Below are 26,802 nucleotides of genomic sequence, written 5' to 3'. Positions count from 1 at the left end.
AAATATGGAACATAGTATTTGAAGTATTTATTATTCAAATATAACTTTCATTTATCTACCAATATCATATTTTGTAGCTTTAGATTCACATAGTATATAGCTGTTTTAATTAAATAGTATGCACACCTTTTTGGATAGCAGCCTTCTTAATTATAGTGTCAGAGTAAGACAAAAATGGGTTCAAGTATCAGCACTGTCTCTTACTTACTATGTGTTCCTTTGACCAATTCACTTAATTCCTCTTTTTTTTTTTTTAAACATTTAAGTTCAGGGGTACATATGCAGGATGTGCGGGTTTGTTACCTAGGTAAAGGCATGTCATGGGGGTTGGTTGTACAGATTATTTTATCACCCAGGTATTAAGCCTTGTATCCATTGGTTATTTTTCCTGATCCTCTCCCTTCCCCCACCCTCCACCCTCTGATAGGCCGCAATGTGTGTTGTTCCCCTCTATGTGCCCATGTGTTCTCATCATTTACCTCCCAAGTATAAGTGAGAATATGTGGTATTTAGTTTTTTCTTGCTATGTTACTTTGCTAAGGCAATTCACTTAATTTATCTGTGACTTTATTTCTTTTTCTGTGAAATAGGGATAGTAATATCTACCTGGTAGAGGTGTTGTAAGGGTTAAATTATCGAATGTATATAATACACTTAGCAAAATATCTATCATAATAAGCACTCAATAAATGGTAGTGATTCAACTCCAGTTGTTTATCTTATAAAATCCCTTCCATTTCTGTTATTCATAAAGTAATGGAATGATGTAATTTAACAATGTGAAATGGTTAACAAAGATATCTAAGGCTCAAATCAACCATGTTTAAGATGAGAAACCTGAGTTACAGAGATGACAAAAGAGTAGCATAATTATCTTAGTAAGACGTTACTGCTGTGTTGTAAATGGTAGGGCCCATTGCTAATGACTCCCATTAGTAGATTTCTTAGTCTCCTGTAAGCCCTGAGAGACCCTGCACATTCCTTAAAAGAAGTTGACACATGCCCTGAAAAATCTACAAGATATTCACTGTGCTTCATCCCAGATTAAAGTGAATTGCATATATTAAATAATCTATGTATTTCTAACCATTCACGGAGCCTGACACCTCTAGACACTGAGAAAAAGAGCATCTGACCTCACCTATTTAGACTTTGGTGAGAGGGATTGGTTATAATGCTTCTTTCTTACTGCAAGTGTCAGTAGTTCTGAGCAATAAACATAACATTGAATCCAATAGTGTGTGCTTTATATAAACTTACTTTAAAAATTGTGATAAAATACCATTTATTTATTTATTTATTTATTTATTTATTTTACCTACTTAAATTGTGAAGAGTTTCAGAAGGAAATAGAGGAAGTGTTAAGAGATACTCCCAAGAAGTAAATGCAGTGGTGCTGAGAATATGCTGTTTCCTGCTGGGGATGTCAAGACAACTGGCTAAAGATAGATCTGCTGCTAGTGAAAGTGTCCCTGTTCATCATTTCATTACTATTTAAGACATTTTCTCATTGGATTTTTATTACAGAAAATGAACATATTCAAACTGGAATATAAATCTTCAGTGATCCTACTGATGGATTTGGGATGAGTCTCCTATATAAAGGAATAGAATATCCTGAGATGGCAAAATATTCTTAGGAAGATCTTATGGCTACTATAATAGAAAGATAAAGAGTTTCAGATACGTTAATTTATCTAGTTCAGCACATGAAGCTGTCTTCTCTCATGTTATCTATTTCTAAGATTTTGAACAGCAAAAACAAATTCAAGAATCATGTGCTCATTATATTGTATGCTAATTGAGGCTTTTACAAACTTCAGTTCACTTAATAATAAAAGCACTTTGACTGTATTGGGTGTATAACTATTCATCCATGCATTTATTCAGCATCAACCTTATTTAAGTTAATGAGGTGTGGTGGAAAGTTCACAAGAGCTGTGTGATGGTTGGATGACTATGTTTCTTATGTCTTTAGAGCTTTAGTTTTCTCATTTGTTTAAACAAAGGGAAAAATACAGGATGGTAGATGGAAAGGATTAAGTAATTTGTTGGGGGGTTTTTGTTTTGTTTTGTTTTTTGTTTGTTTGTTTTTGAGGCAGAGTCTCACTCGGTCGCTCAGACTGGAATGCAGTGGTGTAATCTCAGTTCACTGCAGTCTCCGCCTCTTGGGCTCAAGCAGTCTTCCCACCTCAGCCTCCCAAGTAGCTAGGACTACAGGCACACGCCACCATGCCTGGCTAATTTTTTGTATTTTTTTTTTTAGCAGAGACATAGTTTTGCCATGTTGTCTAGGCTGGTCTCAAACTCTTGGACTCAAGTGATCCATCTACCTCTGCCTCCCAAAGTGTTGGGATTACAGTTGTGAGCCACCACCCTGGGCCTGATTAAGTTATTTGTATAACATTACTTAAAATAACCTTTAAATAAGAATAAACTTTCAGTAAGTATTAGTCACCCTTCTTTTCTTTTTAGTGCCTGAGATTCCATTGGTGTTTACCAGGTTTTATTAGCAAAGCTGATTTGTATGCTTTAGAAAAAGAGTGTGTGTGGCCCGCTCCTTGGTGGCCCTTCTTGTTCTCACAGGATCTCCTGGTTTTTCACAGGAGATCAAGTATAGCTTGCTGTGTGTTTTATACAACAACCAAGTGAAGTGATTTTCTCAAAAATTTAAATTAGAAGGGGACTTGCCTATTTGTCTAGAAGAAGAGCTCTCTAAGGCTTGAGTTTTAAAGACATTCCAAGAGTAGTCCATGGGGCATTCCATTGAACTTAGTAGGTCAGCTGCTTCCTTAGAGCCTTCTCACCCCTATCTGCCAGTGTATATTTTGTTAAGGATGTTAAAATGTTTTTTGTAAATGTAGGGATCAAGGGAAAACTACCCCTTCACCCTCTAAAGGTTCACAGAAAAATTAACTCGCAAAATGCACATTGATTTGAGAAAAGGCACAAACTTATTTTAATGTGCATAGCACAAGGTCATCATAGAAGAATAATTACCCAGTAACCCAATGTGAATAGATGTTTATATATTCTTATTAGGAGAAAGGGAGATGGGGAGGTATGGATGCTTTTAGGGGTGTGGTAAGTGATTTTTAAGGAAATTCAATGGGATTGAAAACTATACAAGAATACACGTCTGTTGGGCCTGCAGAGCAGACAGTGGTTTGTGACAAAAGTCTGTCCAGGTGTGTTGACAGACTTCCGTCTTTCTTCCTAGGATAAGAGTTCAGTTAATGGAAACTCAGGAAAGGGATCAGAGGTAATTGTTTTCTTCTTTGGCAGGTCCAGATTTTAGGCAGTTAAGGGGATTCAGAGAACAACTTCATCCTGTGCTTTGGGAGAGACAGAGAATTGAGAGACAGGGGCAGAGATGGGAAGTGGGGCAGAAGGTCAAGGAGACCTTCAGACTTCTTCAGTTCAGTGTGTCAAAGTGCCATTCTGAGGGTATCAGTTTCTTTGAGCTCCAGCGTAAAAGTTTTCTAATGGTTTTCAGAAAGTTGATGGTCCCCTTGCCACAGTTAATTTTATGAGGTCGAGTTGGTAGGTTTACAGCTTCATATATTGTCTTTCTCGGAATTTATATTACACCTGCTTGCTTGGTCTTCTCAGTGTTTTCCCTCAGAATGTTAAGGGGTTTGTCATAACATTTTAACTTCTGCATCTACTGAATGCTCAACTCAGTTTCCTTTTGAAATTTTACACGTAATGAATTCTGTTTTCAGAGTGGCAAGTTTCTTGTGATTCGTTCCCTTCTCCCAGGCTATTCTTCTTGTAACAACTGAATCAATTCTACTGCTTTATTATTATTATTATTATTGTAGTTAGATCCACCGTCTTCTGTGCTTTCAATATGCTCAGTTTGCGTTGCTGTTAAAATACAGATCTCTAAGTCACAATGATCTGTTTGTGTGTCTGTCATACCAAGTTAGCTGTGAGTTCCTCGAGTCCAGGGACCACATCTTATATCTTATTCCTCTTGGCATCCCTCTTGCATAACAGCACCTAGCACATATGGTTGGCACTTAATAAACCCTAAGTGAATTTATGCTGTGGAGATCTGTTCTGACATTTGTTTGGGGCTGTATTTGTCATGTTTGGGGCTTCATTTGTCATGTATACACTTGGAATTTGAGTGTATAGTGGCATTTTTTCTCTGGTACTGCTTTTTAAATCTCCTTTAATATGGCATTCTATTTGAATAGCTTCTAGATTAGCATGAGGATTATATATTTTCACTAATTACTAAAGGTATTAAGGAAGAGTTCTTTGGAACTGCTTGATTTACCTACGTCTGCCCCTAGTTTCTAGAGAATTCCATTCCAAGGTGCCTGTTATTTGTGTTTATCTGCTGCCATCCAGATGTCTCTAAATTCAGGTCAGTACTCACATTACTGGTTTCAATACCTATTACCCGAGTTATAAAGATAGTTAAAGCAGACAGCCTATGGGTGCTAGGATTAGTATCATACTGTGATAGACATATGCAGACAGGGCAGAGACTGCCCTGGGAGCACGGAGAAGGAGCACCTCACACAGACCTGTAGGGGTACAAGGGCTTGCAGGGGTGGTCAGGGAAACTCTAGGGAGGAGCAGTTCCTGAGGAGAGACCTAAGGAATGCATGGAAAATAGTAGGCAAAGGGAAGAGAAGGCCTTTCCGGCCGAGGAGAGGCGAGGATAATAGCTCACGCCTGTAATCCCAGCACTTTGGGAGGCCAAGGAGGGCAGATCACGAGGTCAGGAGATCAAGACCATCCTGGCTAAAGTGGTGAAACCCCGTCTCTACTAAAAATACAAAAAATTAGCCGGGTGTGGTGGCGGGTGCCTGTAGTCCTGGCTGAACCAGGAGAATGGCGTGAACCTGGGAGGTGGAGGTTGCAGTGAGCCGAGATCGCACCACTGCACTCCAGCCTGGGTGACAGAGTGAGACTCCATCTCAAAAAAAAAAAAAAAAGAAAAGAAAAAATACAAGGTTGGAGAACAGCGTGCTGAGTGTTGAGGTGGGCAAGGTTTCTTGGAGCTGGGGAATATAGGTAACAATGCCTGAGCCCGCACCCCCCAAAAAATAATGCCTGAGCCCCTCAGTTGGAGTCAGTGTTCAGCTCAGTGGCCTTGGAGGCCATGTGATTAGATGCCCAGATTTTATTCTGTTCATTGGAGGAAGCAGTTCTCTAGCAATCCTTTGCCTACTGATGTTGATTTCTGGCCAAGATGATGAGTGAGATGGTGAGATGGTTAAGAGCATAGAATTTGGAATCAGACTCTGGGTTTGAGTCCTAGCTCTGCCACTTAATTGCTGTGTGATCTTGAGAAACTACTCTCAGTTTCCTCATTACTAATATGGAGGTTAATAGTAGTACCTACTTCATTAAAATTAAATGAAGTAATAGTCTATAAACTGTATAGAATAGCAGTTGGCACGTAGTGTTATGTATTCATTAAATTAAAATACATTGCCATGGTTAAACAGTTGCATTCTGATAAGACTCTGCTAGGTCCCAAAGATCAGGTAGCATTTTGCAGAATGGCTGTTTCCATTCAAAATCAACTTATTTTTAAAATTAAGTTTGTTATGTGGTTTGCCTTCGTGTTTTTGTTTCGGGTTTTTAAAAGACTTTGATAACACAAAGTGGCTTTATTTTTCCCTCTTTCCTTCTAAACTAAAGGAGTATGAATTTTCTTAGAAGTTGTAAGCTTTAAGCTTCAGGACGCAGGGAGTATCGGAAGTGAAGAATGAGGCTGGCAGCTGCTAGTGATGGTGTGAACTCAAGTCTTTCTGTTTGTTGTACAGGAAGGGTTGAGAGGACAAATCCAGAGAGATATTTGCATCCTGGGATTCTTGAGCTAGTCTTTTAATCTTGACCAACACAGAACAGACTTCTATTTTCTGCTGCTTAGACTCTGGAAATAATCATCTCAATTTACTGCCCCATACATATTGTCACATACAAAGATTTTGAGATAAGTTAGCTTTACTGTTATTTCAAGGTATCCCCTGTAATGAAATTCACTTGGCTTTCAAAGCCCCTGCTTAGTCAGAACATTGCAGAAATGCCATCTTCCAGGGCCCTCAGGAAGTTGCCAATCTTTTCTATTTAATATTTCAGAATCTTTCTATCATTCAGCTTTTACAATTCATTTTAAATTGCCCTGAAACTGCCTTTGGTTACTAACTGGTTATATAGACTAGAATATTGGTGGTACTTAAACGTAAGAACATTTGTTTTTGTTTTAGGAGATGGATTAAAAAATGTCTATTAGGATTATTTTGGCAAGTAAATTGTTTAAAAATATTCTCTTTTTTCAGAAGAAGAATATTGGGAAGCCTAGTGAATCACACTTCTTTGCTATCGAAATAGAAACATTTGGTATGACCCAATATGAAACTTCACAGACAAGGCTATTAATCACTTCTGAAATTATTTCTTGCAAAAGTATCACTCTCGAGTTCTTGACTTTCCTGTTTTCTGTGTTTCCTTTCCCTTTAGGATGGGTTTGCTCTGAAATTAGTGAAAGTGGTACATGCCTGTCTTTAAGCAGCAGCCTAATCTCTATGACCATATGTGCAAAAGCAGTATAATTATAATGCAGTATTAATTAGACAATATGACTGTTTTTGTTTTAATTATTTCAAATCATCTTATCTTTCCCTTCCTTAAAGCATGTTAATGGGTGAATTTATGGGTACCATGTTCATGTTATTTCTATGGGATTAAATATGTGCATATTGATATAAACTTGGTAAACAGTTCTTTTTTAAATTTCTATAATATTTTGAATAAATTTCCTTTCCTTTTAAACATCATTTTAGTCCTGAAGACTAAATCAGTTTTAAAAAAATCGATTATTTACATTTTGCTTAAAGAACAGTAGTTGGAGTATAGATCTCTCTGGCTGAGGAAGTATCACTCTGGGGTTGGTATAATAGGTTGTTAGAAATTCCTAGATTTACTTCTAAATGAATTAGGAATTCACATTCTAAAATCTCACATTCTGTTGAAATAATTTGGTAGAAAATTTGGTGATGGTTATCCATTTTCACTAAATATTAATACAAGTACTTAGGAGACTGTATGTAGAAACTGGCGTTTGTCTGTGTTTTGATTTTAACCTTTGTCTCCTTATTTTTTCAGTTGTTTTTATTTCAGTTGCTGCGAGGGCTGTCTTACATCCACCAGCGTTATATTTTGCACAGAGACCTGAAACCACAGAACCTTCTGATCAGTGACACGGGGGAGTTAAAGCTGGCAGATTTCGGTAGGAAAGCAGTTAATTACCAGTCTATTTTGTCACACTGTGAGAATGCCAGGCAGATGGTGGCACTGCATTTGTTTAGGTGCACTTCTTCTGTCATCATAGATCATGGTAATTTTTTTTCTCTGGAATGAAGAATTTTTTTCTTTTTTTATGATAGCATAAAATATAATGCTTTGTGGAGTTTTATAAAATTCAGACTGCTTGTTAGAGTCTTTAATAATAAATGTAAATCAGATCTTGTTAATACATATTTCCAAAGGAAAAGTCAGTAAAATTTTTAACATAAAATATATGCTCCTTGAGTGAAAATTTATTTTTTGAAACTTTTATTATGAAAATGTCAAATATACTCAAAAGTAGAAAAAAATAATATAATGAACTTCAGTTACTCACCACCCAGCTTCAACAATTACTAATATTTTACCAAACTTGGAGAAACCTAAATTTAAACATCTGGACCTTTTCAGAGGATTGCAGGATATATACAATAATGTACGTTGCCCTGAGGCTTTAGTAACTAGAAATCTAGATGTAGTGTTAACCTTCCCAGAATTGACTGTTGTTTCAAGTATTTTCAATATTAATGCAAAAATAGACACTTATTACTATTTAAAAGTTGAGGTTCTGGAGTGAGCATTATAAGTCATTCCTTCCTTAGAAGTGTTGAGATTGTCTTCCTCCAGCATAGAAGCTTTCCTCCAAACACCACGTTTGAGCATCCAAAGGGAAGCAAAACCATTGCATGCTCCTTGCTAGCTCCCCTTCCCTTGATCAAGTCTGACGTTTCTGCGTTGCCCAGGCTCTCTGTCACACTAGAGATTGTGTTGAGTTGATTCTGAGCACCGCGGGATACCTGATGGAAGCATAACATGTTGACATTGCATTGCCTCAATTATTTTTGAATACATATTCTGATTAGAAATTTGTTCCATTAAGAATGGAATGAAAATATTACCCTTGGGACATAAAGATGCCTGAGGTTGAGATGGGCTTTTGCTGGAATATGATTATCTTTTCCCTCTCCACTCCCCCATTAAATAAAAGAAAAGGCAGGAAATATTTGTTTCTTATTTCAAGGTTAGCAGACTGTTGAATACCTTTGGAATGAATCTACTTTGTTGGGTTTTATGAATTCTTTTATTCGAAAAATGAAATAAAACAAAAGTTAGTATGACTAGTGGAGTAGTGATATATTATAAAACTTTATCATTTTCTACTTTGATAAAAATGAAATTCTGTACACATTAGTGTGTATCATTTATTAGTGTGTATCATTTATTGCCAGATTTTAGCATTAGAATTACACTAGGCGGCTGGGTATAAAATCTTTTTATAATAGGGTAGACAATAATGGGAGAGTAGTGGGGATGGAGTAGAGAAGGTTTGCAGTTTCTCAAATTCCATATTATTGGCTTACTGTGAATATATTTTGTAGTTGGTCGATGTCAGGAAATGAAAAAGTATTTATAATGATTTTCTTATGGTATGTTAATATACTATAAGGTATATGTTGAAATACATTATTGTATTGAGCATTTAATTGTATGAACACGCATTTGTTGTATATTTATAAGATACATTTTTATACATTTTGTCTGTATAACCAAGGATACAATAGGATTGTATGTTTGCGCTTACTAGGGACTCTTTTTAAATTTTATGCTGATGTTTTCATTGTAGTAGGTCAGTTTATCTTAAAAGATTCTTATGGATCTTTATTTTAAAACTGACATTTTAAAATATCAGATTCAAAAACAAATTGAAATATATTTTTTAAAAATGTAGATGATTTTTTTTAGAAAATTAGAAAAACTACAAAGTATAAACAACTCAGAGATGACAAACGTTAACATTTTTATTGTTTATTTTCCCAGTAGCTTTCTCCTGTTCCTTTCTCTTTTTTCTTGCTTCACTTGCATAACACATAGCCTCAAAAATAGAAATACACTATTTTGTAAGCATTTTTCAAATAGTATGTCATGAATATTTTCTTATGTTATTAAGATTGACAAAATCATTTGTAACAGTTTAGATTTTTTCCATTAATGGCCAAACATAGTCTCTATTCAGTCCCTTATTAATGAGCATTTTAGCTCTTTCTAATTTTTTACTATTATCCTCAGTCCTGTATTGAACATCCTTGTAGAGATAACTATTGATTCAGCAATTGCAATGTTGAGTGTTTTAAAGCATTTGATTCTTATGACCAGACGGCTGTGCAGAAGGATTGTGCCCATGCACCTCTCCTCAGAGGCATGGACTGAATCGCCCAGCTTGGAACATGCACTTGGCTTGCATCCTGTGCACAGAGTGTAGTAAGCAAGATTCATGCACCAACTGACAAGTTCCCCCAATTAATTGTGCGATTTTTTTGTCTTTTAATTTAAGACGTGCAATTAACTGTGATTTACTGTGTTTGGGCATGTTTGTGTGTCTGAGATGAAGGAAACGCACTGGAAACTGTAGAGAAGTTAGGCAGTCAGAATAGGATGGTTCCAGGCAGCAAACCAATTAAAAACACAGGGTCTTAATTCAGTGTTTGATATGTGAGGAGCTTTAAAAATGGTTTCTTTGTCTTACCTTTTTTCCTTATGTGAACAAAACCATAAAATTTTGACTAAAAGAGACAAATACAATGCATGATTATAGTTCTCATATTGTACATGATACTACTTTTATTAGAAAAATATATGAGGTGAAAAGACTAAAATTTATTGAGTTTATTCTATGTGCTAGACACTTAGAAATTCTTGCTTTATTGTCTCTTCAAGCTAGGAATGTATACTAACCTATATTTGTGAGAGAGAGGAGATTCAGAGAGGGTTAGAATCTTGCCCAGGCTTGGACATACAGGTTGCTGGTTGCAAACCTGGAATTCAGATGCTTGATTCATATCCTTCAATCTCAGGTGGCCAGGGCCTTTGTATTTATACATATAGATATTTTCTCTTACAGGGCTGCCTAAGCTAGGAAATTATTGATCATTTTTGTATGCTGTTTTCTATATATAACAAAGATGACACCCATGCTATGTAAATAGATTGCACTAGGGCAAAAATATGCATCACGTGAAGAACACTTTGTCATTTGACTAATTCAGTAGTAATGAGTGAGTTCAACCTTAATAGACTTTACCTGCTGGATGAGGTAAACCAGATGATAGTGAATTTGGAGACCCTTCAGCTTTAAACAGTATACAGCTCTGAATTCCAGGTGGTCAAAATGCTGTAACTATTCTTTTTTCTTGTAAGCAAAGTCATATTTAAACCCTTACCCTGAGCCTTATTTTCTATATGCATTTTGAATAAGCAAATTACACATGATTTAGAAACACTATGGCTTTCCTAATGCAGAGGTTTGCTCTGCCTGGGTATTATAAAATGATAAATTATATGGAGGCATTCAGACTCATTTCCTAAAAGATGGTTCATCTTTACATAATTTACCAGAAAAATATTTCAAATCCCTTGTATAGCCTGTGTCTTTACCACCTTGTTGCTCCTTGTATACCGTGGTGCAGCCAAACCCCAAACTTGTTTCCACTAGAGGCTTTCAGTGTGCCTTTCCTTTTGCTTAGGATGCTTGTGCTTCTGCTTCTCATGCGGCTGCCTTTTTCTCACCATAGAGGTTATAGTTCATGTCACCTCTTCAAAGGGGCCCCCTTTCTGAAAATAAAATCTTTCCCATTCTTATTGTCTAGTCTAATTTCTTCAATAACACTTCTCAAGCTCTGAAATTATTTTGTTCATTTGTTTATCTATTTAGTTTTTGCTTACACTGCTTAACTGGAAGTTCCATGAAGGCAGGAACTTGACCTGTTTTGCTCACTGTTGTTTGCACTATCTCTAGAATCATGCTCAGCACATGGATGTTCAGTAAATATTGATTGAATGAATAAAAAATATACATGACTAAGTTGAGTATTAGTCTAAAGACCAAGACCCACCTGAATTTACTAAGTTCTATCTGATTAGTTTTGGCAAACTAATAGTTTATAAAATAATTTTCTTTTCCTCAGTGCTGTCCTGGCCATGCATGATGAAGAGTGTAGATGGAATTAGATGGCCTTAGATAGTGTTAAAGCCTCAGGATTGCTCTGAGGCTCTTACACATAGACCCTACACACTCACTTGGTATTTACTATGTAATCTTAGTCTGCCAAAATAAACACCACTAAGTGAATGTAAACATATATAAGATGCATAGGATTTGAAGTTTCTACTCTGTAACCTCTGATTGTCTAAATGTACTGTTCTTGAGAGCAAAGTATGTTAACATTGAGTTCAGAGAACTTAACCCTGTCCCTAACTATCTTGTGACTTTCAAGCCATCATTTATCCCCCTCTGAGCCTTATACTCCTTGACTGAAAAATAAGAGCTTGAACATATACTTTCTAAGGTCCTTTTATGGCTGGCTTTTTATGTTGTACATTTCTGAAATTATCAACTTGTTTTCTAATGACCAGATATTTGCTGGTGGGTAAAAAAAACAATCTGTCCATTAAACCTGGGATCAATGCTTTAACATCCCTCCCTAGAATCTAATTTTTGATTCAATCTTTTGGAAATTTAAATGAGAACCTTGCTTCTATAATAAGCATTGAGAGCACATTAAAAGAAAATTATTGAAGCAAGACAAGTAAATGCATAAATAAATTCACCAAGAAATTAAGGTCATTTGCAGTATAATAGTATGAAAACTTAAAAGATATTTTTCCATATAAATGAGATTGAAGCAAAATGGATGAGTCCATAGAATTTCTGCAAGATGATATTGGTGTTATTCATATTTCTCAGTCATTCTTTCACTATTTTCAAGGGTTATGGTCTAACTATTCCAAAAGACAATGAGATTAAAGTTGCCCCGAGAATAAGAGACAGCAAGAATTCTATAATATAAGCATTTAAGGACTTAGCTTATTTTATTGACTATCCTGGTGGAGAAACAAAGTTAAAAAACTCTGTGGTTATGATAGAATAAAATCACATTAGTTTCTTTCCCATCAGAGGTCTAAAATTTTACCTTCCTAATGTTGATAGTTTCCTCTTCCAGGCTGGTCCTTCTCTAAATTTGAGAGAGGAAATCATTGTAAATCATGTTTTAGATTAATTTGAGAAACACACCAGAAATGTGACTCTGTAGAGGACATGGTAAGTTCATGGCTTGTCATGTGCTTCTCTGAATTCACATAGGTATAGTAGTAAACAGAAATAAATCACCTTCTTTCAGATGCAGAGTAGTCTGTCAGTTTGATAAATACAGTCTCTGGATAAAAGCCTGTTAGTCCTAAAGGTACAGACCTTTACCTATGTTTTAAATCATTTACACACGAAATTCACCACTGAAGTTATAGTCATAAATTTAAGGTTAGATATAACTTAGCTCATTTGTTATGGCCTGCAGGATTCAATTTTACTGTACGTTTCTTTTAGAATATATTTTAACAGCAAAAAACCCTTTATTACCCAATGAAGCATCAATCTACTTCTAAAAGATCCTTTCAACATCTTAACACCTAAACAGTTTTAAGGCAAAGTTTAGGCAGTTGCTTTCATGTAGATCTGAAAGCAAAGAATGTATTTAGAATAATTGATACAATATGAGCCAAAGAAACAGCTTTTTTTCTACGTAATTTCTCTAGGGAATGTCATTAAAACTCTAAATGCAAGTATACATATTTTAAAATCTATTGAACAGACTGTTAAGATTACATGTTAGATATAATTTTTATTTGACATGTGAACTAGATAAAGTTATCTCCCCTTGACACATTACTTTAAAGATGTAGTAACTCTTTTGAAAAGGAATGTTGATACTTGAAATTGTCTTTTCCCTGATCTTGAAACATCAGTTACCTTAATCATTTACATCTTGTTTAATATCCTGCTCATCTCTTCACAAGTTTTTATTTTCTATTCAAGAGGAATGATAATGACATCTAATTATATTGGATCTTTTTGTTTTGTGTTATCACAACATAACATTGTCCCAAGCATATTAAAATGATGAATATTTGAGAGCATTTTTCCTTTTAGATAAACTTTACTTTTTAGAAGAGTCTTAGGTTCACAGCAACATTAAGCAGAAAATACGGAGAGTTCCTATATACCCACTTCCCATATGCACAGCCTTCCCCACTATCAACATCTGGCGCCAGGGTGGTACATGTGTTACAGTCGATAAACCTGTGTTAACCCAGCAGTATCATCCAAACTCCAGACTTTACATTAGGGTGACATTTGTCAATTACTATGGTATCATTGGGAATAATTTCACTGCCCTGAACATCTTTTTTTTTTTTTTTTTGAGACAGAGTCTCACTCTGTTGCCAAGGCTGGAGTTCAGTGGCTCAATCTCAGCTCACTGCAAGCTCTGCCTCCTGCCTCAGCCACCCAAGTAGCTGGGACTACAGGCGCCCGCCACCACACCTGGCTATTTTTTGTATTTTTAGTAGAGACGGGTTTCACCACGTTAGCCAGAATGGTCTCGATCTCCTGACCTCGTGATCCTCCCGTCTCGGCCTCCCAAAGTGCTGGGATTACAGGCGTGAGCCACCGCTCCTGGCCCAACATCTTTTTAAAAACTCATATAGATTAGTTTTTTTAAACTGTAAATGGGAACAAGAAGGATGTATATGAACTGCGACTGATATGCATATACTATTCTATCTATGAGAAATCTCTCTGTTCAGTCACCATAAGCCAGATTGAAGCAGTGTAGATAGGGTTTGATTGCTAAGAATGGCAGCTTCAAACCCATGGAAATGAGGAAATTTGAAAGAGAGTTCAGTTTCAGACAAATCATGCATGTGAGGTAACGAGACATCTTTAAATGTGGAACAAATTGCTACGCATAGGACTGATCATCTTATTCTCCACTGTTGATGGAAGCTTAGGCAGAGGGATTTCAGTATGCAAAAACATTATGTATTTTTTTTTCCAGTACAATTTGAGTGCAGAATTGTTGGCAGTAAATCAAATAAGTCTTACTGGATGTAAGTTAAAATATAGCCACGTATCCTTAGAAAATATTTGCATATGTAGAAAGACTGGAACCTTAAGTAGCAGGCATGATGACTACAGGGTAAGAATTAATAGATGTTGTTAACAGTAGCAGCACTGAAATGAATCACAGTTTTAAGTAATGCATGTGCTATTGAAGGCAACAGTGATTACACTTGAACATTGTTAACATATAGATAAGTGTCTTAGTCTGTTTCTTATTACTTGTAACAGAATAACTAAATCTGGGTAATTTATAAATACAAAAAATTATTTCTTATAGAGGCTAAGTCCAAGGTTGAGGGGCTCCTTTTGTGAGGGCCTTCTTGTTAGTGGAGACTCTCTGCAGAGTCCTGAGGCAGTGCAGGGCATCACATGGCAAGGGGGTTGAACATGCTCGTGTAAAGCCACTAATGCCACTTCTATGATAACCCATTAATACCCATGAATGGATGAATCCATTCATGAGGAGAGAACCCTCAAGACCCAAGCATCTCTTAAAGGCGCCCCACCTTGCAGTACTGCCATATTTGGGATTAAGTTTCAACTTGAGTTTTGGCGGGGACAGTCAGTACGTATAAAAGTTAGCTTAGAGTTTGGCAATTCCCTCATATTCCTGCTTTACAGATCCTGACCCATCTCTTTTTCTTCTACCTTCTAAAAAGCTCGTGTTAAAATTCAGCCCAAACCAGACTCCACTACCACATGTCAATATGCCTGATTTATACTAAAATCTTGGATGACAGTAAATGAATTATTGCAATCTAAAGCACATGTTTTCTAAAATCTTTACTGGAAACAAGAAAAACTGACCAGCTACTATGGGAAATGTAAGATGCTGTAAATTCTGGTTAGACATTGTTTTTTTAATTTGTGATTTTAAATCTTTGTTTCTCACTTTAATACCACCAGTTCAATATTAGTGTTCTTTCTTCCTTTTTTCCCTAGTTTCTTTTTAAAAAACCTTGCCATATGTTGGTTTATGTAGCTTTGAAATAGTACATATTTATGCATATTAATATTTTAAAATGTCCTTTTCATCTTGAATAATTTCTTCTGTGGTAATAGATAAACTTAGGATATTAGGACTTTTTTCATTTTAATGAAAGAAGAAAGCACTGGAAAATTAAAATAAAAACCAATTAAGAACTAATGATCTGTGCTGTGTATTAACTTTAAATACATGTATGAAAACCATTTTTTTTTTATTTTTACCACATACTAGAAAGGAATCTTGGTGCAAATAATCAAGTTTATAGACCTAAAATAATACAACTTTTTGCAAAAGTTCGAACTTTAAAAATGGAACATCTCTCTATGAAATATCTGTCAAGTTATTTGGCACTCTAGTTTTTAATCAGAAAGGATACTGATATAAAAATGCATATTGAAGTGTTCGTTCCTGTTACGGAGTAGAGTTGTCAGCTGTGGAAATCCGCCCTGCGAAACAATAACCAGCTCATATTGGATGTAGAAACTGTGTTTTGATCTCATATTGGATGTAGAAACTGTGCTTTGATCCAGCCGTAGAGTTGGGAGCAGTAGATGAAATGGGTCAATGAGTTGGCTAAATTAAGTGCCCACATCATGTGAATGGAACAACTGAGGCATAAGCAGAGGATGGAAAAACATTGCAAGATTTCAAGATAAAATGTTTAGTATGGTTTCTGAAAAGTTACCATAAGGTCTCAACATGCTTATAATCAATTGAGAGAATATTGTTATAAAAATCACTGATACCAGAATTACAAGAACAGTATAAAATAAACTGGATATAGTGGTGCGTGCCTGTGGTTCCAGCTACTTGGGAGGCTGAAGCAGTAGGATTGCTTGAGGCTGGGAGTCCAAGTCTAGCCTGAGCAATATAGCAAGACCTTGTCTGTAAAAAAAATAATGAAAATAAATAATGACATGCGAGCACTTTGCTCAAAGAATTGAAAGCAGGAGATGGTGTTATTTTTGAAATCATCCAGTTGTTGATAGAATCATATCATTGGGAACATTTTGTTACAGTTTGTTTTTCAGAATAAAGGCAGAAAATCTATGTAGGGAAATTAAATCACTCATAATTATATAAAAGAAAAGGAAATCCTTTTATATTGACATTTTCAGACTTTTTAAACTGAGATTTTCTCTAGATTTTGAAGGAACCTGAGAGATTATATAATCCAGACCCCTCATCTGAAAAATATGTATACCTTGGGCCAGAGATGGAAAGTAAGTTAACATTGTGACTGTTACTTAGTAAGTGTTAAATTATTATTCCTAATATTATTGTTACCGGTGTCTTTAGAGCCCCATTGTAATACCCTGTAGAATATTAATAACTTAGTTGGCACATGCATGGCTAGTTCCCCAAACATGTGAGAAGGTAGGAGTGCTAACTGGATGTTCAGTTCAAAGTAAGCCATGCTGGTCTGATGACCTGTGTCACCTGAGCACTGGGATCCTGTCAGGAAGATGGGACCCAGAATACTAGATGTCACTCTGTTCCAAACCTCACAAGTCTTGAGGAAACTTTAAGAAATGATATAAAGAATGTTTCTCGCAGTAGACTAGTAGGCAACCTTGTTGGAATATACATTTGAATAGAGCTTTGGTAATTTAAGGAATCACCCTCTTTAATTATATTCCTGGGCAAATTAAAGCATTGAAAAGCCTTGTGGACAGATGAAGACTGAATTGGCTTTAACAGTGTTCCTGTTAGGGCTCAGCCGTGCCGGGCAGTAGCTCAAAAAAATGTCATGATGTTTCCAGTGGGAGTAAATTTTCTTTTCAGATTTCACCTTTTCCATGGTACTGTGCTGTTTCTTACTCATAACACTTTCAAATTAACTTTTTGGGTTATTTCCCCACACCAATAACCAATTCACCAACACCTCAGACAGACACCAACTGGGTGTCTAAAGATTCTATTTATTTCTGACACTAACTACCCAGTAGCACAGACCCCATAGGTTAAGGGCTCAGTCCTGCAAGATTGCCTCCACTTTGAATGCCAGTTGCAAGTCCTGGACTGTCTGTATTTCTGACTGACCTGCTACAAATTGGGTGTCCCCACGCCCCCTTCCTTGGGTTCCATAGTTTGCTAGAATGGCTCACAGCACTCAGTAACACATTTGCTTATATTTACTGGTTGATTATAAAGGATACGACTGGGGAACAGCCAGATGGAAGAGATGCATAGGGCAAGGTAGGAAGGAAGAGCTTCCAGACTTTCCTCAGGGGCACCACCTTCCCAGCACTTCAGTGTGTCCACAGCCTGGAAGCTTTCTGAACCCCATCATTTAGGGGTTTTGTAGAGGTTCCATTACCTAGATGATTGGCCAGTGGTAACTAACTCATCTTTAGCCCCTTGCCCCTCCCTGGTGGCCCACTGGTGGAGCTGCAAATTACAACCCTGTAATCATGCTTTGGTTCTTCTGGCAACCAATCCCCATCATGAACCTATCTAGGGGCCCCTAGCCATCAGTCATTTTTCTTAGCATTCAGAAAATATACTCTTATCACTAAGATTCTAAGGGTCTTAGGAGCTCTGTGTCAGGAACTGAGGACTAAGACCAAATACTATAACAAAAGATGCTCTTATCACCCCTGTTACTCAGAAAATTACAAGGAGTTTAGGAACTCTGTGCCAGGATGAAGACCTGGGTTGAAGACCAAATATATATTTCTTACTAAATCACAGTGTCACACAAAATTTGGAAATAGACAGCACACAGCTCTATCGCAAGTGGAAGTGTAACAGAAGTACTAAAGTACATATATAAATATAAACATAAATAAAAAGTAAAATATCCCCAAATGGGTAGGGTGTCAATTCTGGAGCTACATGCCTGAGTTTGAATCCTGCCTCTGCTGCTTGCAAGTTGTGTGCCTTTGGGTGAGTTACTGAAATTCTCTGTAACTTAATTTACTCATTTTAAAATGGAGATGATAATAGTAATACTGTATACCTCATAAAATTATTAAAATAATTTTAAATTTAATACAAATAATTTCAGGAAAATGCCTGGCTGATATACAGTTACATACATTTTATGTTAATTATGATCAAAGTACTATTTATTTTTAATATGATTTTTTTCTGAAATGTATAACATACCTTCTTGCCTTCTTATGTGGTAAGGAATAGAATTCAATAGATTTTTCATTCAACAAATTTTTAATGAGTGCATACTATTAAAATAGTATGTACTAGTGACCGAGTGTACAATGGTACATCAAGGAGACATGGTTTCTGCATTCCTGCTCTATTATTTCCTTACAGTCTTGGGATCACCATTCTGAGTATCTGTTATTGTATTATACAAGGATGACCCTGGGGGAGCCTTTTTTAAATGGACTAATTTTTAAATCATTGTCTTGCATCTTTCATGGTGATGGTTATTTGACTATTTTAAAGTATAATTACTGGGCAAGGGACGATTTTAAAAATAGTTATTTACATATCAATGTTAACAACTTTCTGTGGTTTGTAGTTCAGATTTTAAAGTATCTCTTTATCACAGTGCTATTCAGTTTAGCTTTCCTGGCCAAAGAAGTGACAATAATTTAATAAAAGGGAATTATTCTTGCAATAAACAGTTTTTATGATAAATTTATATTATTCACGCCATGCTTTGAGAATACAATTATACTTCGTGTTAATTCCTTTAAGAGACAGAACACTTTGTTTGCTAAGCAGGAATCCGTTGGTGTACTTTTGTTTCTCATAAACAGCTGAGTGTTTTTGCCAAATATTTTCATTCAGAGAGACCTGTGAGATAAGAAATTTTGTGGATCACGAGAAAATTCAGTCCTGAAGAAATGCATAATTACACCTTAGTGTATACTTTAAAGAAGAGTAAGCTGTCATCTGGAATGAACACTACTACGGCTGTCCAATTTCAATGTTTGTTGTCTCTTAAGGGTAGTTCTTGCTGCAAGTATTACTTTTTAGATTAGCAGGTAACACAGCAATCTACATATAAAATGGCATATTGATTTATTGAAGTTTTTAGAGATTTGATGCTCTGCAACAACAGTAAAATTAGTTTGTAAGAAAACAATATACAGATCATTATATTAATAGCTTGTTTTCTAGGATATTTTGGTAGTTTTTTTTTTCTTTCTTAGATTGTTACCAAAGTTCATTTGGCCAGTCTTTAAATCTCAAGAGTAAACATATATAAGTGGAAATATGCATAAATGAGAAGTATTCTTGTAGTCGTCAATGAAAAAATGCATAGATTGCCAAAATGAATGATTTGAAATAATGGTAGATTGTGGATTCCTTAGCAGATTGATAAATCAAGCGCGTTGTCACATGTATCCTTCATTACAATAAAAATATCAGTTCCCTACATTTTGCCAGCCTTGGCTATAGACAGCAAACGGATTCAATTCTTAAAGTTTGAAAGTTGCCTGTGGATTTGACCTTCTATGTGAATGACATGTCTGTGGTCTGCTTTGGATATGAGTGTTATGGGCATCTGTACTGTGCAGTGTTACAACACAGGATAAGCTTTGCTTGCTTTTTTTTTTTTTTTTTTTTTTTTTGGTCAAGCTCAAGATGTAGACTTCAGTGTCTGAGGGCATTCTTGTTTTTGAACACTGAATTCAACATTTGTAAGCATTCTGGTTTTTGAATCATAGAAATGTTTGATCTGCAGCACTTGACATTAGATTGCTTTTAGGAAGCGAAATTGACTCAAACTTCAGTCATTTCTAATAATAGTAATAGCCTATTACAGTTTATGAAGTGCTTTCATGGCTCTTACTTTGTTTCATCCTTATAATCCTGTGGAGTAGAGAGTGCAGGTCTCATTACCCCCTCTTTAATGTGAGAGCATTGATTTGTGCTTGTAATATTAGCTTTACCTGGGCATTAGAATGACCAATATTTTAACATGGGCATTTCTGTTGAGTCTTCAGACTTGAAGATAATTCATTTGAAATAATCTTATAAGATCATATATGACTTCTTGTACATCTTTTAAATAACAGCATGAAGAGTTTTCAAGTAGTTCTGATTTTTATTATGATCAGTGATTTTTTAAATAGGAATATCATAGATAAGTAAGTTTTGCTATCTACCACTTTATCAAAGAATAGCTATAAATGAGCTCCTTGATCTCCCTCAATAATAAAATTTAGACTAGTAATTGGAATTAGCGCTATTAAAATTCAGACATAGTATCACTTTACTTTGAAATGTACGTAAGTTGAGAAATTGTAATGCAAATTTGAAATTGCCTTTAAATCGCCGAGTGCCAGATTAAACATAGCACTTTTACCCACCAGTTCTCGAGGGCTGTCTGTAAATTGAAAGCACAAATGCTGAAGGTAGTAAAACATTCTAGAATGTGCCAGTTTGCCTTTTCATTGCCAAAGAAGTAAAGTTTCTGGAAAGCAGGAAGATATTAAAAAACAAAAACAGAACTCAACACCTTTTCAAGTGATAGATGTGATGTCAAACAGGGTGCTCATTGGACTTTACTCCATTTCCCTTCCTCTCCAAGCTGCCCTGTCCCTCTGCCTCCAGCCTGCTGACAGTTCCTGTCATTGCTGGTGAGAGGTGATATGTATGGCTGATGTGATGGGAGAAGGAAGGGATAAGAGAGGAAAATTACTCTTTTGTCTTCTTCATAGCTAAAAATTATGTTCTTGAGAAACACAATTGCATAATTTGTTCATAAAAATATAATGCTTGGTTGGTTTAGAGAAATAAAAGGTCAGGAAGGACTAGAGAAATATTTGAAGTGAAACTTTCATCTTTGGATATCTTTAGGAAGAGTCAGATAATTTCCCTCAATTCGTGGGATGGCTGTCGTCCACTTTTGCACATGTTCCGCCTCCTGTCTAAGGCATTCACAGCTGGCTTTGGATTTCTGTGTCTCCTACAGCTTCTGTGAATCTGAAAAGTCATTTCTAAAACTGTGGTCTGCAGCTGGGAGCAGTGGCTCATGCCTGTAACTTTGGGAGGCTGAGACGGGCAGAATGCTTGAGTCCAGGAGTTGGAGATCATCCTGGCCAACATAGTGAGACTATGTCTCTATTTCGTAAAAACAAAGAAAAGAAAAATAAAATTATGGTCCATGGAATATACATTAATGAAAAATAATTGTTAAAATTAGGAAAAATGTCCTTGGTCAAATCTGTTTGGGGTGAGCTGCATATGTGCATCTCTCCCATCTCCCCCTAACCAGTAGAATCTCAATGTTCATTTGCTAATGATTAAAAGCTCTTGGTCCTTTGCTGTTAAAATTAAATCTGTCATTACATCTCCCAGATTTACTAGATTAAGAACAAATTTTGGACTCCGTGGAACATAAGTTGGGGAAATGTTGGTATATTAGCTGTCTGTTGTGTAAAAAATTACCGCAAAATAAGCTGCTTAAAACAGCACTCTTTTATTATCTCCGTTTCTGTGTGGTAAGAGTCTGGGTATGGCTTAGCTGGGTGCCTCTGCTTCCAGGTCTCTCTTCAGTCCGCACAGCCAGCCAGGCCTTCTCTTGTTTCATCTGAATGCTCCACTGGGAAGGGATCTACTCTGAGCTCACGTGGCTGTTGGCAACATTCTGTTTTTTGAGTCTCTTAGACTGAGAGCCTGTCACAGACACTCAAGGGAAGAAGATTCCACAACAAAGTAAATATGAATAGGCAAGGGAGTCATGGGAACCACCTTAGAGTTTGCCAACCATTGTTGGTATCAAACTTAATGTCCAATTATGTCATGGTGATTAAACTATGTGATATGGTTTTCCATAAAGAATAACAGTTGGCTGGGCATGATGGCTCATGTCTGTAATCCCAGCACTTTGAGAGACTAAGGCAGGCAGATCACTTGAGCTCAGGAGTTCAAGACCAGCCTGAGAAACATGGTGAAACCCCAACTCTACAAAAAATACAAAAAAATTAGCCAGGATTGCCTGAGCCTAGGAGGTCGAGACTGTGGTGAACCATGATCTTGCCACTGCATGCCAGCCCAGGTGACAGAGTGAAAACCTGTCTCCAAAAAAAAAAAAAAAAAAAAAAAAAAAATCGTGAACTTAGCATGTAGTGCATGTCAACAGCTACCTTAGGGTATAAAGATTTATAAACAGTATTGATAATGATGATGATTAATGATAGTACATGGCGATGATAAGCAAGCCTTATTGGTTGTTGCTCATGTGAGACACTGGAGTAAGCACTTTGCCTGTAGTATCTTTTCAAATCTTCACATAAGTCTCCTTTTCTATATAACAGGTCGAGAAGTTATGTAAACAGAGCGCTGTAGATTGTTTTCAAACAGCTCACTAGAAAATAGACAATTTATATCACTGATTATATTTTATGACAAGTAACTTCTTTATATAGAATGGGAGACCAGAAAAGGACACTGCACTTTTTGCTTGGGAGATTTAGAGAGGAAGACCTAAAGAATTCTTTTCAAAGTCCGAATAGGATTTCATGAAGTTTTAAGACAAGGACAGAGACAGGGCTCAGTATAAGTAAAGGTAGGTAGTCAGGTTTATGTAATGGTAATATTTCATAATCCTCTACTAGTAACATTCCAGAAGACAGAGCTTTTGCTGCCTAGCCATGAGCAGAGATGTTGATGTTCATGTGAACAGCAAAGCTGGAGAGTAGATTGTCAATAAGGTGGTAGCAACAGTAACAGATGGCAATTATTTGGTTATATTTTTTATTATTTATTTATTCCCGGCATCTTTCCAAAATGGCTCTGAAGCAGCTGCTGATCTGACGCTCCACTTGCTTTATTCTTATTTAGCCTGCAGGCTGTGCTAGGCAGACTTGTTTCCATCCAGCACTTGCTCTCACTCCAGTTGCAGTCTCCAAGCTCCACCCTTAATCATGTGCCCCTGGAAAGGCAGTCAGTGCCCAGGAGGCCTTGGGGCGTGAGGGCGGTGGCACAAGAGGGTTTCAGCATGTGTTTCTCTGGCCTCCTATCAGCTGGAACCTGCTGCCAGTCAGGTGGGACTTAGGCCAGGACCAGTCTTTGCCCAGATATGCCCCTGGGACTATGGCAGAGCCCTGAGCCAGATGCCAGCAATGTACGGTTTCCCACACACAAGGCCAGTTGATAGATCAAAGGAGGTCAAGCTGAGTGAATAAGTCTGGTCCCATTTACTGGTTCTCTGGGATAGGAGAGTGATATCCAAGGCTCACAGCAAAGACTGGGGCTGAAAAACTAGGAACTTTATGTCTTTTCTGGAAGTCCTTCCCTTGAGCAGAGATGGCAGCAAAAAGGCAGGGTCCTTTTGCAGTGAAATTTAGTTTAAAAAGCATGATATCAAGGAATTGGAAGTCCAGTATTTCTCCTAACTTTGTCACTAGTTTGCTTTTGTATTTTGGACAAGTCACTTACATGGACAGTTTTGTTTTCTGTAAATTAAAAAAATAAGAATGGATTCAGTGATCTATATTATCTTTAAGTTTTAGGTTTTAATATTTTTAAATGTTCCTTCAAAACTATTATTTTAGGTAAGTTATTCCATTCCCTACCAGGTACAGATGTAAATATATAGATACATACACAAAATTTGTAGTTATTTCTTTGAAAATACTTTTGCTAACTTCAAAGTAAACTGCTTGGCTCATGAAAAATTAAAGAAATTCAACAAATATAGAGTTATTTGGACTGCCAGCCTTATATGGAATGGAGATTTTATTGTCTTTCTTCATGTATTGTCTTGTCCATTTTGTGATACTATCACAGGATAGTAAAGACTAGGTAATTTATAAAGGATAGAAATTTATTTCCTCAATCCCCTGGAAGCTGACATGTCCAAGAGCAAGAGGCCAGCATCTGGTGAAGGCCTTCTTGCTGTGTCATCCAAGGGCAGCAGGTAGAAGGACAAGAGTGGGCAAGAAAGAGAGACAAAAGGGGCCCAAACTCAGTTTTTTATAAGCAATCCACTCCCAAGATGATGAACCCACTCCTGCCATAATGCCATTAATCCATTCATGAGGGCGGAGCTCTCATAACCTGATCAGTTTTTAAATGTCTCTCTTCTTAATACCACTAAAATGGCAAGTAAATTTCAACATGAATTTGAGAGGTGATAAACATTCAGACCATAGCAGTCATCATTCCAGTGACTGAAACTAGGTAATTAGGGAAAGGAATGGCAAATTTTAATGCTTCCAGAAAGTGTCATTTTTAAAAGTAAATGCAAGGCAAATTTTTAAATATGTCTTTACATTATACAAAAGGAGAATGCACAGTTATTTTCAAGATGTATTCATTGTTAAAACATTGGAAAGAAGATATTACCTAAGAGAACTCTTGAAACATTTGCTTATTATCTTATGATTATGATAGCTATAAATTCCTTAATTGCATCTATACCTATCTTTGCATGCTGGGCAATTATACCAACAATATCATGCATTCCGTTTTTTTTTCCCCCACTAATATATCTATCAGTAGATTTTTCATGTATTTGCTTTTACAATTATAAGGAATATATGTGCCTTGTTTTAAAATAGACGTCACAGATAGTCATAAAGAAGAACATAGGCTGGCCGTGGTGCCTCTCACCTGTAATCCCTGTGCTTTGGGAGGCTGAGGTGGGAGGATCGCTTGACTTCAGGAGTTTAGGATCAGCCTGGACAACATAGCGAGACCCTGTTTCTACAAAAAATTAAAAATTAGCCACATGTGGCGACATGCAGCTGAGTCCCAGCTACTCAGCAGGCTGAAGCAGGAAGATCAATAGAGGGAGGATGAGGCTGCAGTGAGTCATCATTGTGCCACTGCACTCCAGCATGGGCAACAAAGTGAGACCCTGTCAAAAAAAAAAAAAAAAAGAAAAGAAAAGAAAGAAAAAAAAATTCCTATCTTCTTTCTCTAATTTAGCCATGTTAACGTATTTCTTACCCTTTTCTGTGTGTTTACATAACAATATTTTTTTCTTTTTTTAAAAAAATGTTGCTTTATTTTTTTTAACAATACATAAATGCATTTTAAGGCCATGTGATTTTATTAATTTGTTGAGTCTTTTCAACAGGCAATGACCAGTTTATTTGTTGTCCCAAATGAAGTTCATAGAAAAGTGGATATTTATGTGAGATACCAGAAATGCAGTAGAAAACAGACAAATATTTTTCCATGAAATGGTCACAGATTTTATGTCGAAATCTAGTAACATCATATTCCAACATGAATCAGTCATTTGCCTCCTTTTATCACAAAATATTCATAAAATCTTATCTACTAAGATTTTTAATGAAGAGAAAACTTTTGTGTAGAAAACTGAGTGGTCTCCTATAGCTTTTTGTCTCTTTTGTCTTTCGAACTCACTGTGGTCATGAGATTGTTAGTAGATAATGGGTTTGTTCAGCCTTGTTACATATCATTGTTTTAATTTTCGATATATATCTAAAGCTGAATAATTCCTTAAACCTTTTGATTCTGAAACCTCAGCTTGGGTGCCCTCAGGAAGAGAATACTCTCCATCACAAAATAATTAACTGCTCCCTGATCTACCACTTACTTCCTGGTACACGAATGAATACACACGCTGTGTCTGGCATCTAAATTAAAATATTTTAGGCCAGGAATGGTGGCTCACGCCTGTGTTCCTAAAACTTTGGGAGGTCAACAAGGGAGGATAACTTGAGGCTAAGAGTTTGAGACTAGCCTGGACAATGTTGTGATACGCTGTCTCTACAATTTTTTTTTTTTTTTTAATTAGCTGGTCATGGTGGTGCACACCTGTAGTCCTAGCTGTTTGGGAGGCTGAGGCAGGAGAATCACTTAAGTCCAGGATTTCAAGGCTTCAGTGAGGTATGATCGTACCACAGCACTCCAGCCTGGATGACAGAGTAAGACCTTGCCTCTTAAAAAATAAATAAATAAGCAAACACATAAATAAATAATTCAAAGTATAGGACACTGTAAATAATATTTAGGAATACGTTTTCAAAATTCTACATTGTTGTGTATTATATAGTTTATATGGTAAACTGTAGAAACACTCCTATCAGAAGTCACATAGCTCAAATTGTTAGCTGATTTTCCTTTTCGTCTTTTTTTGTTTTGGTATTTTTATTATCCAACTATAAAAATGAGGTGAACTTATCCTCAAATGTTTTCATTTTTATTACATTATATTTTACATAAAATCAAATTTCCAGTTACAGTTTGATGAATTTGGTAAATGTATGTAGTGTGAAAACCACCTCCACAATCAAGATGTAGAACACTTTCATCATCTCAGAAAGTACCCTGGTTTCCTATAGCAGTCAAGTAAACATTTTATTTCTTACTCTTAATTGTTGTTTTTTCACACCTTAGTCAATCTAGAATATTAGGATTTCAAATAATAAAATGCTGCATAGAAAACAAAATTTCTATCTTAGGAGATATTCTAGACTAGAGGTTGGTAAACTTTTTCTGTAAAGGGCTAGATAATAAATATTTTTGCCCATGAAGTCTCTGTTGCAACTATACAAATCTATTGTTTCAATGAAAAATCAGCCACAGACACCATTTCAACGAATGGATGTGGCCAGATTTGGTTCATGGAGCACAATTTGCCAACCCCTGT

General features: G+C 36.3%; 1 protein-coding gene across 17 annotated transcripts in view; it reads left to right on the top strand.

Annotated features, from left to right (window-relative positions):
- CDK14 (cyclin dependent kinase 14) overlaps window positions 1-26,802 on the top strand; it is a 790,403-nt gene that overhangs the window by 496,440 nt on the left and 267,161 nt on the right. For all 17 annotated transcript variants that reach the window (XR_012432704.1, XR_006696501.2, XR_012432705.1 and 14 more), the window contains one exon: window positions 7,135-7,258. Coding sequence is in view for 14 of the 17 variants with exons in the window: in XM_045387589.2 (XP_045243524.1) it covers window positions 7,135-7,258 (124 nt within the window). In the remaining 3 variants the exon portion in view is untranslated. The remainder of the gene's footprint in view (window positions 1-7,134; window positions 7,259-26,802) is intronic.

Source organism: Macaca fascicularis, chromosome 3 (genome assembly GCF_037993035.2).
Source record: "Macaca fascicularis isolate 582-1 chromosome 3, T2T-MFA8v1.1".
NCBI lineage: Eukaryota > Metazoa > Chordata > Mammalia > Primates > Cercopithecidae > Macaca > Macaca fascicularis.
The sequence above is the reverse complement of the archived record's forward strand: the minus strand, read 5'-3'. Positions and strand labels throughout refer to the sequence as shown.